This window comes from Cataglyphis hispanica, chromosome 3, assembly GCF_021464435.1.
Source record: "Cataglyphis hispanica isolate Lineage 1 chromosome 3, ULB_Chis1_1.0, whole genome shotgun sequence".
NCBI lineage: Eukaryota > Metazoa > Arthropoda > Insecta > Hymenoptera > Formicidae > Cataglyphis > Cataglyphis hispanica.
In genome coordinates, this window is record NC_065956.1 from 933939 (window position 1) to 945262 (window position 11324).

The window sequence follows — 11324 nt, forward strand, 5'->3', positions numbered from 1 at the left end:
AAAACAATACGTATATATGCAAATTAAATGGCTATAAAATGCTTCGACAAAGAAAATAATTTGTAATCTTACGCTATACTATAATGATTATAATTTATTATCTTTTTCAAAAATTGTTTTATAAAAACATTCGTCATGTAAACATTTTGTCATTATAAACATTTTTGCATTAATGCGATTTTGTGCACAATTTAGAGAAATTAAATTTTTGTCTGATGTAACATAATTTTTTTAACTACTGATGATTATTTTTTTTAAAAGAGAATTATTTTAATTTCGCGCATCTCGTTTTGCATGAGCCGTAACCGTAGCGTAGCGGCAACCAAACGAATTACAGGTAACAAACAAACAAAAAGTATGGCGGGTGTCAAAAAGTTCGAGGAAGATGACCAATTATATAGAGCGTTTTGAATTAATTTTATCTGGGGACAAACAGTGAAATGTCTTCGTATGCCGGAAAATCGCCGCAAATCGAAGATGTATGTTTTATTTTAGTATTATTTATATTCGTGTAAGCTCTATGGGTGTTCATTTAACCTAAATCTATCAGTGGATTGTGTCGAGCGATATTTCAAATAAATTGTTTTATTAAGCGAAATAAATGGATGAGTATTTTATATGTTTAAATTTTTATTTCAGTTGATCTCCTCAGAAGATGATACTTTGGGATCCTCCGTAAGTCTGAGTGTTGGGGAGAATTCGGTGCGCATTAAGAAAAAAATCAAACCTATCAGAGAACAATTGTCTACTGATAAGAAAGATACGCAAGATAAATGGTGGTTGAAGCGACCTGAAACACGTCTAGATGTTTTAAGTGCTAAGAATGCAGATGCAAAGATGAAGCAGTCTCCTACTCCTACGTCGGATGTCAGCTCTTCTATGAAAGAGTTTCTCGAGAAGGAAAGAATGTGCAAAGTAATTGATTAAATCATGTAATAATATAATAAAATATTTTTTATAATTTAATTTAAGAATAGAGTGTTGCGAATACTTATATTAACTATTATTTCTAATATAATGCTTTACATGTTTTTCAGATAGTATCGAAAAGCGAAGGAGAAGTGAAAGACAAAGATGATACTTTATGCGATATACTTGCATCTGTAGCTTTTGATAAATATCCATCAGATTTTGAAAGTAAGTTTTTATATAATATTAAAAATTGTTTAAAATCAATATTTGTATTTGATTAATGTACTTATGTTTGTTATAGATGCTACTGATGAAGATATTGGTAGTATATTGGAAGAAATGAGCAAGATTGCTGATGCATTAAGTCCTAATTCAGGTCCCGAACATACCAAATCTGGTGAGTCTAGTAAGAATCCCATTGAAGAAGAGAAATCAGTGGAAGAATTATTAGAAGAAGCAGAGAAACTAGTGAGAAAAAACAGTAATACTTTGTCAAAAAGTATATCCAAATCTGATACTCTAGTACCAGAAAATAATCAAGATGAAAGCCTGAGTAGAGTAAGGCAATTAGAAGCTGATATTTTTCAATTAATAGAAAAAGAAGTTCATAAAGAAACAGAAAAAATAAAGAGAAGTCCGAAAAATGAGAAAAAACGAGAAAACAGTCCTGGATTCGAAATCGTTTATGAAAGCCTAAGCAGTTTGAAACCACCAAAAACACTGGAGCTTCAAAGAAGAAAGTTTGAAGAACAGAAAGTCGAGATATCAAGCAGTTCCGATTTGGATGATCCAATTGAGAGGCATTCCAAATCCGAAGAATTAAAGAGCACAAAGAAAATGGAAATAGAAAAGGAGAATCTGCAGAAAGAAATCACGGACGTGGACAAAAATTTTTTCGAAGATTTCTTGAGAAAATCCAAGGAAAAGGCAGAAGGTGGAATATCTGGGAGTTCTAGTTTTGGACAAGAAGATTTTTCACACTTTTTGAAGCTGCTTCAAGGACAAAATGCGGACAAAAAGGAGCCAGAATCAAAAGAGCCTAATATAGTCTATGATCTTTTTTTGAAACCTACCAATGGCGAATTATCGACTGTAGAGGGTCAATTAGCTAGTGGCAAAACCCCGGAATTTCCGGAAAAAGAATTTTCTGAGATATTAGGAAATGAATTATCAGACACTAACGATGCACATGAAATTAATGAAAGTGATTCAAGTGTTAGCGAAAGACAATCTAAACAAACATCTAATTCTCCATCAATTGCGGCAACATTTTTGAAAAATTCTAACAAAGAATCTAAAAAATCTGTATCAATAGACATAGAAAAAAAAAGTAATAAAAATATAGCAGAAGACAATAAAAAGTCTGAAAGTGAATTGTATACAGTGGGGTTAACACCAAGATTAGAATTGTTTGCGGATGCAATACCCAAACTCATGGCTGAAAAATTAAATGAAAATGTGAAGGAGAATGCAGAAAAGATAGATGTGGCACATAAAAAATCTGTGTGCACAGAAGATAAAGTTGATACAAAAATGGAAAATTTGCATGTTGCCAAAGCATCCAAGACTTCTAGGGTAGATCATCAGGAAGTATCTGTTCATAGCGTTTTGAAAAAAACAACAGATGTATGTAAAACCGATCGCGTGGTTAATGCACCGAGCAATAAGCAATTGAAAAAAGAAATAAGATTTTGTAAATCCAAGAGCTATGATCAAATATGCCAGCCTCCTCTGAAAACCTCTCTCGAAAATATCAGAAGTAATAAAGTAGACGTGTCCAAGAAATCTGTGAACCTGGTCTCTAAAAAATCACCAATAATAAAACCAAAAGTGCAATCTCGATCAATTCCTAAAACTATATCGAAACCTAATATATTTCTGAAATCAAAAATGGATTCTGCTAAAACTGGCTCCACATCTAGTTTGCCCGCTGCGTGCAAAGGATCTCAATTGAAATCGCCTGACAGTTACAGGAAAAATTTGATGGCTGCTGGAGATTCGAAGCAAATTTCGATGAAACGTGATTGGGAGATGTTATATCGTGAGGAGAAACATAAGAATGCGCTTCTAAAACAACAACTGGAAACCGAAGCGAAGCTGTACAAAAGTCAAATCGAAGAAATGCGTACATCCTTTGAGGGTGAACTATTTGCTTTGAAGAAACAGAATATAATTTTGAAAGCGAGAGTCGACGAACTTTCTCTGAACGAGAAGCTCTTGGAAGTTCCAGCTAAGAATGATACAAAAATCATTCTTCTAGAACAAGAACTAGAAAAGCAGGAGAACCTAATCTGCGCTTATGAAACTGAAAACAAGAAGTTGATGCAGGATACGAAACGAATGCAAGAGGAGCTGAAGAATTTGCAATCTAAACAGAAGATCACAGTGTCGGAGGCAAATGATATGCAACAGCTCACTGATCGGGTGAAAGATCTTCAGGAGGAGACGTTGAAGTTAAATCTCGAGGTGTCTGAATTGAAGGAGAAAAATGTCGATTGTTTGCTGAAAAATGACGATTTGACTCAACAGAACAGTTTACTAACGGACGAATTGGAAATGTTCAAGGAGCAGTTGAGAGCGAAAAATAATTTTATCACGGATCGATTGCAAGTGATGAGCACCGTGGAATTAGAACTTAAGAAACAGTTAGAAGACCTGAGTATCAAATTGAGCTCAAAATCAGAACAACTGCGAGTGACGAAGCAGGAGCTGGAGAAAGTTCAGCAAAATATATTACCTTTGGAGAAGGAATTATTGGAGCTCAGAGTTAAAGAGGGGAATCTTCAGGAGAAGTTGCAAATAAGCAAGAGTCACATCGAACGTGAGAAGCAGTTGACCCAGAAACTCAAAGATCAAGTTATTCTGGATAATAAGAAAATCATAGATCTAAATAGGCAAGTGCGCGAGTTGGAGCGTATACTTAAGAGGAAGAATCCAGATTCGGTTTCAGCTCTCATACTGACTGCTAATTCGGAACAGGAAAAGATTGGTTCCGAGAAAGTAAAACTTCTGGAAGAAAGAATAACGAGTCTTGAGAACGAGATTAAAGACAAGGAGAAAGTCGCGCAACAAAATTTAATTGACTTACAGAAAAAATTCTCCGACATGAAGGAGAAATACGTGGTTCAGATAACGGAATTGGAGGCGAAACTTTTGGAAGCTACCACAAAGGAACACAAGTTGTATAATGACATGTTCACGCAGACGACAGTCAAGCATGTCGAGAGCAAGAGTATAGAAACTAATAAGAGAGATGATAAAGCTTCAGCGATGGAAGAGAAGAAAGATCCAAAAACGATTAAGATTGGACCAAAATCTCAAAATGCAAAAGAGGACGCACATCTTATCGCCACTATAAGAGGCTTAAAATTAGAAATAACGAATAAAGATAAAGCAGTTTCGAAGATAACCAAGGAGTATCAGGAGTTACAGAAGACGAACCGTAGATTGCAGAAAGAACGGGAGAAATTATTGAATGATCGGAGGAGCTTCAGAAGCATGGATTTTGATAGGGTATTTCGAGGAATGAAAAACGGTGAGGGAAATGATCAGAATTCGAATGTCTATCAGAATGGACATGTTTCTGACTCGCAAAGACTGTCGTCGTCGACAACAAAGTTGTATGATCCAATGCAGTATACGGAAAATGGCAAGAACGGAGTTATCAAAAAGTTAACTAATGAAAATGACATTTTGAAAGAAGAACTGAACAAGATAAACAAGGACTTTATGGCTCTAAAGAGCAAGAGGCTACATGATTTGAATCTCTTGCAGGAGGAACACGAACGGGAAATGGCTACTCTTGTGAAAGAATACAGCGTCAAATTTGGAGACTCTAAAGTGGTAAAGTTACAGGTTTGTAATGCTTAGCAAGCATTTGGCTTCTGTCCCTTGTATTTTATTTGTTTTTTATCATCTGGTTGGACATAATTTAGAGTAGATTTTTGCTTTTGTAAAGTAAAAGAAATCTGCTTCGCTCATATATTCATCTGTCATAGCATTGAGAATCTTTATTATTTTATCATTTTTATTATTAAGGGCCAGATTAATACTCAGGGAGCGATCATATCGCATTTAAAAGAACAGATCGAAAAGTTTAGGGACTACAAGGAGCAAGTAATTGTGCTAAAGGCCGAAAGAGAACATCTGGAGAATAAAGTGAAAATGCTGACCGAGAAAATCAAGTACTTATCAACGCCGGTATGTAAAACTGATTTTCTTGATTTTTAAGATGGCTCTCGACATGATGTTGTTCTTTCAGGGAACGGAACAATTGCAGTTGCTGCAGGATAAAATTACGATTCTCCAGCAACGGCATGAGAGTAGAAATGACCTTGCAGACTTTAATTCGCGATTTATTGAGGAATCGATCGCAATGCAAGGACTGTAAAAGTGAAAAGGGCAAGAATCGGCAGCTTTGTTACTTTCGACAAGAGCTTGATTATATTTTAGGAATGCTACAGGAGATCGCTAACGTCCATTAATATCGTTGAATCGAGAAATCTCTATTATCATACAATGTATCAGATGATTCTCGGTTCGTCATCGAATATTGTGATAATTTTTACAAGATTAAGACTTGCGATGTAATCTTAAATAATTCCCGAAAGAGGCATTAGATACAAAAATATCGAAGGTATAGGTAAGTAAACGCGTTTGTTCGCGTTATATTCAGCCAAAATATTTAGTCAATATCCTTCCGTCAACTCTTCCAGGAGGATTATTAGTGAGGATTATTATCGTTATTAAAGCGCAATCTTCTTTCTTGCGTCCATGACACATCGTTCGTTCTGCGAGTTCGTGCCTACCAGCGTGAAATTTGCAAATTATTCGGTAGGCTCGAATCACTGCCAAACAGAGGAACGCTATCGCGAACTAGCGAAATCCAATGACGAACGAACGTACAACTGTATTACAATTTTTTCAAATTTTTATCCATCATCAATTCTTACCGCGCGTGCAATATCTCGAAGTACTGCCCGCTTTATTAATTAATCGATTTTTATTGGATTAGACATTAATTTTTTGTATAATATAAGTCTTGTAAGTCGTATACATTCTTAAGAAAAGGTAATATTTTTTACTTATTTATTTATTTATTGAGTTTCGTATAATAAAAATTGCACAGTAGACACTTTTTTTACATTGATATTATTACAGCTTATTTCGTTCTTATAACCGTATGATATGATAATTAGGAGAGGGGGAGAAAAGAAAGTAGGCGAATAAAAATATCTTCTAAAGGACTTCTTCCAAAGGTAAATGATATCTCTAGTTTTTTACGGATAATTTTTGGAAACTTTGCTGTGTACATAGAGCGTTATAAGATAAACCGCTGTATTTATTTCCGATAAAACTGCGTCAGTTTATTCGCGATCAACGAAGTCGAGTCAATGCACTCGATTATATCATGTGTATTATCGTATTATATATTATAAGCACTCTAGTTTATTACTACTACTTGCCAAGCCTAGCTGGTGGTTTAATGATCTCATGAAATGTAATCATGTCTGTATGCGTTTAAACGCGAGCACGTCGCACAAATCAACGTGGCCGAGACTTAAGGATAAGAAATCAATAAAAAGGAATGTTTGATTTTCTGAAACGCTTTCTACGCGTTTTCAAGGCAATCATCTTTCTAAGACTCGGTTACGTCAAATCACACAATCACATTCTTTTTCTAAAATCTAAATAGATTATTTAAGCTCGTTACAGATACACACATAATGTACAAAATTCAAAATTATAACTTTAATAAACTTAATCTTTTCGTCGATAAATCGATATCTTTTTTTCAGTGGTAGTAGCAATAGTTGAAAAATTGTTTCAATTTATATATTTTTCAATAATATTTAATTATTTGTTAAGCACAAAATAATTAATATGCTGATAGCTAAATACCGTGTGATAATTAATTTGTTATTGCTTTGAAATACTCTATATTTCGTAATATAAATTTTTAGGCTGAATATTTTCTGAGTCTTCTTGCATTTTAAATTAATTTCGAAAATTGGACTAATATTGTATATAAAATCTAATATTCATCGAAAAAATATTATTCATTTTAGCTTGATCAAAAATTTATTTGTGTAAATTAATATTATTATTTAATATTATTTAATATTACTATATAATATTATTTTACATTAAATTTTTATATTTTGAGAAAATATCTTCTTTTAATTTGAGATTGTTGAAATTATAGTTTATTAAATAATATCATAAAGAAAATAGCGTGCGTTTTTTTTTTGTAATATTCTAGTATTAAGAAAAAAAAAGAAAAGGGGAATTATGTTGAAATAATAGAAGTAGCAAGTTTAACTACGCAATTCTAACACTATTTATTTTCGGACAAAATATCTTGGAGATATATACGACATTTTTGCGGGATACACACAGCTGTACATTAATATACATTAATATTTCTGAATATTTTCGGAAATATCACATTTATCGCAACATAACATTTGAATTCGTGAAATAATAAAATCTACAGAAGCAGAGGTCCAGAAAGCAGCAGTTTTCAGTGATAGCCAATTATATCTCTTTTACCAGACTATGAAACGTTGCATTTGCTGTACCATATTGTTGCTGAAAGAATATTATATTTTATTTTATTTGTTATTATTATAATAATCTTTAATTATAAATTAACAGGTATTTGATTATTCTATTTCAAGTTCTATACTCTAAAAAATATTTTATAATTATGTGTATCTTACCCAATAAGAGTCTTTTTGCCATTATAGAGAGAAAGTCCGTAAACGGTGCAAAGTGCCACGACGACAGCTTGTTTCATAAAGTCATACGTCGCAGGATACTTGAAAAGTTCGTAGTCCATTGACTTGAGAACGATTTTTGCTCCAGTTTTCTCGACGCTTGCGTCTTGAGAATTTTTTTCCCATTTTGCGGACAATCGATCATTAGATGTGATCCTAGAAACCATTCTCTCCGCAGACAATGTTCGTTGTTGGCGATTTTGTTCAGGAACTTGAGAAGCTCTGATGACTCGACGAAGAGAGGTGAGTCGCGATGAATCCTTGACATTCAGATTCGATAATCTGTGACGAAATTGTCTAATAGAATCTTTTTCAAGAGATTCGGTAAATCGATTTTCGGCTGATCGAGCTCGACGCTCCTCCAGGCTTCTGACCTGTTGATCGCGTCGCGCATCCCATCTCTTTTCCAATGAATGAACGATTCTTCTATCGTAAGCTGCTGCTCTATTCGCTCTGCGATCCATCATTCGTATCGAGATTGTATCACGCGGTTCAGAGTTACGTTCCACGTGACGATTTTGCATCCTGGATCCTTCGCGCAATCTCGAGCTGTCGTCGATCCTTCGCTCGAATGATTTTCGTGAGTTAGGAGTAGATCGTTTTTCCAAAATCCTTCCATGAGAAATTCGCAACTCCGAGTTTCGTTCTAGACGTCGGTCTGTCATCCTGGATGCTTCGCGCGATCTCGCGTTCTCGTCGATTTTTCGCTCAGACGATCTTCGTAAATCGCGTCGCTCTAATACTCGTCTTTCCGGAGCTCTCCTAGACAATCGTCCAATTTGTTCGCGAGATTGCTGCGGGACAATCCTTCGTTCCTCGCGAGATCGATACACGCGGTTCGTCCTTTCTCGTCGTTCCGGAATTAAATCTCGTTGCTCCGTTGAAGAATCGTGCGATCTGCGATCTCTAGACTCTTTGATCTTCGCAAATTCCCGACGATACATCGAATTACGATCTACGGAACGGGAAGATCGAATATGTCTGTCTCTTCGTTCCCGACTCGAAATGTCTTCGGATTCGTAAACTGAACGTACTAGATTAATAATAGAATTATCTCTCGCAACGTTCCCGCGCGAATCACGTTGGCTTACGATCCTCTGCGAACGATTTATCCTTTCTCGACGTACGTTTTCAGACGGAACTCGCGACGTCATTCGATCGAGAGATCTTCGACCGGTAAGACGATTCTCAATCCTTTGGTGGTCGATACGATTTATTTCCGCAGATCGAGCCAAAGATCTACGTTCAGAGGACAATCTACTAGATCTCTCGATGTTCGATTCAACCGATCTGACTCGCCTGTTAAGTGTCTCGCGATCGAAATCGTTCATCCGATCCATCGATCGAAACTGCGATCGACGATCATTGGATCTAACGAGATCTTTACGAGAATTCCTGACACTCGAAACACGGCGTTCTTGATTAGCAACGCGATCGAGAAGGGCGCGGCGGGTGTCAAGGGATCGTTTCCGGTTTCGGCGATTCAGATTGTTGTTACGATCAATATCTCCTCGTGCGATATCTTCCGAACGAGCCTTCAGGAGTCTTTCGCGATCTTCGCGACGATTCGATCGTTCCGCATCTCGACGTTCGACAGATCGTACTCTACGTTCGCGCATCTCAGATCGATGGTCCACGCGAGTTCGTCTCAAATCTCGGTATTCGCGACGAGCAGCTAGAACATCGCGCGATTCTTGCCGATTGATTTCACTCGATTCTCGTCGTTCCATTGAGAGTGATCTGCGATCGTTCATACGAGCCTGAAGATTGGGAAAATTTTGTCGACCCACCGATCGATCGACGCGATTTTGCCAACGCGCGATTTCGTTGAGCTCGCGTCGTTCCGTGGATCGTGATCGGGAATTCGTACGATCGGCCACACGACGTTCCAAATCTCGCACGATGGAACGACGATCGGTCGCTCGGTTGGATAAATCTTGCGATCGAGACAGCCGAGTGACGGGATCGTACGAGTTTCTGGCATTGTGGGATTCCACGATGGTCCTAAATCGCGATTCTCGAAGCCGGTTGACGGATTCGTTGTCAGATACGCGAGTCCTGGATCTTGAGAGCCTCTCAATCGCCCTTAGATTTGAGGACGATCGTTCTTCAATCTTCCGCGAACCGATTCTAGACAAGCGATCGAGACTCAAAGATCGAGAGAGTCTTCGAGATATAGGTGATTTGGATACTTTAATTTCATGATCGTTAATTGGTTTGGCAGCTTTTTCCGGTTCGGTGATCAGATGTTCAGCAGACACTTGGGCGAAAGGATTTAAGTTTGGACAGGCGTCCACCCTAGAAATAACAAGGCTTTTTATAATTTTTATTATATAAATAATTTAAAAAAAAAGAGATACCCCAAGTAGTACGCATACGTTGGTTCCATAAACATTTCCTAAACATATTGTACAATGATATCAGATAATTTTAGGAAACATTTATGAAATCAACACATGCTGCTTATGTACGATGCTTGTGTTTAGTCCATAAGAGTGAAAATAAAGCTTTTTTTATAAAACACTTCTTATAATAAATTAATAGCATTTAAATAAAAAATTAAAAAAGTAATAATAACACAAAAAATATAACAATTAATATATAAAAAAAATTAATACTTTCTCTCTCTTTTTCTTTTAGAGATACTACAAAATAGATATTTAAGAATTCAGAAATATTAATATAAAATTAGAGAGATATATAAGAATCTTTATAAATATAAGAAAAAGATATTAATTTAGTTCGTACTCATGGGGAGCTCGATGCGTGAGTTCAGGTCCTGCGAGGCTACCAGAATGTCCTTCCCTATCCCTAGACACTAGTCCTAGCGTCAGACATGCGAGCGATACTATTAAGAGTCCAATGTATTGCCAAGATCGTACGGGCAACACTACGTGACGTGTACGTCGCATCCTGTCACGAAATATTATCCAAATTCACGTTATCTGTAATTGATGATATAGAATACAGTTCTATAAATGTACTTTTATTTGTCACTTAAAGTTTCAAAGTGCGTTTAAAAATTGCAGGAATCAAAAAAAAAAAATACACGCAAAAATATCTTAGTTTCAAAAACGAAAAAATGTTCCTTTTTCAGATGCAAGAACAAATTTTCTATCTTTCTACATTCTTTTATAAAAAAAAAAAAATTTCCTTTGAAACTTGAAGTGAAATCTTTTGTATTAAGTATCTCGCGGTTCTAGAATATCTCAGAGAGTCTCAGAGCGTCGATGAAAAGCCATACCTGATAGATACAAGACTGCCGTGACCAAGTTTGCTGTAGGTATTCTGTAGAGTTTGGAGAGCTCTTCACGTTTTCGCGAGGAGTGCTCTTCCTCGGTGCTCCGGGAAGCTGCTGACGCCGAACGTCCCGAGGGAGCGAGTTTTATACTCGCGGGACCCGCTACGTAATTCGATTGAAACGCAATTCACCGCTTATCAGCAGCGACCACATGGTGCCCCATACGTCAGTGCGACAAGATCGCCATGAACAAAGCGCGGGCGGGCAATATTGCGAGCGGAAAGATTGGAAAACCGAAATGCGTTTTCGGGTTAACCAATTGGAAAATTGCGAATCAGGATAATGGTCGCGTACGTGGGTGTCCTTTAAAACGGGTTGAAGCTTAGTTCCGA

The 11324-nt window shown here is 36.5% G+C and overlaps 2 protein-coding genes across 3 annotated transcripts; one reads left to right on the plus strand and one right to left on the minus strand.

The window, feature by feature from the left end:
• The first annotated feature begins 322 nt into the window (after nt 1-322).
• LOC126848492 (centrosomal protein of 162 kDa-like) lies at nt 323-6686 on the plus strand. Its single transcript, XM_050589465.1, is given in 7 exon segments — nt 323-479; nt 640-915; nt 1038-1137; nt 1214-4767; nt 4951-5112; nt 5174-5235; nt 5237-6686. Coding segments are annotated over 7 exon segments (4353 nt in total). The 5' UTR covers nt 323-440; the 3' UTR covers nt 5397-6686.
• A 542-nt stretch (nt 6687-7228) lies between these two features.
• Nucleotides 7229-11052, minus strand: LOC126848498 (zinc finger CCCH domain-containing protein 13-like). Of its 2 annotated transcripts, none has more exons than XM_050589475.1 (4): nt 10936-11052; nt 10440-10604; nt 7635-9989; nt 7229-7503 (listed from the first exon to the last, which is right to left on the minus strand). In XM_050589475.1, exons 2-4 carry the CDS (start codon nt 10601-10603, stop codon nt 7461-7463), a joined length of 2562 nt encoding a protein of 853 aa, XP_050445432.1. In that variant the 5' UTR covers nt 10604; nt 10936-11052; the 3' UTR covers nt 7229-7460. The 2 variants fall into 2 exon arrangements, with proteins under 2 accessions (XP_050445432.1, XP_050445431.1); XM_050589474.1 differs by having other exon boundaries at nt 10440-10636.
• Nucleotides 11053-11324: the final 272 nt, after the last annotated feature.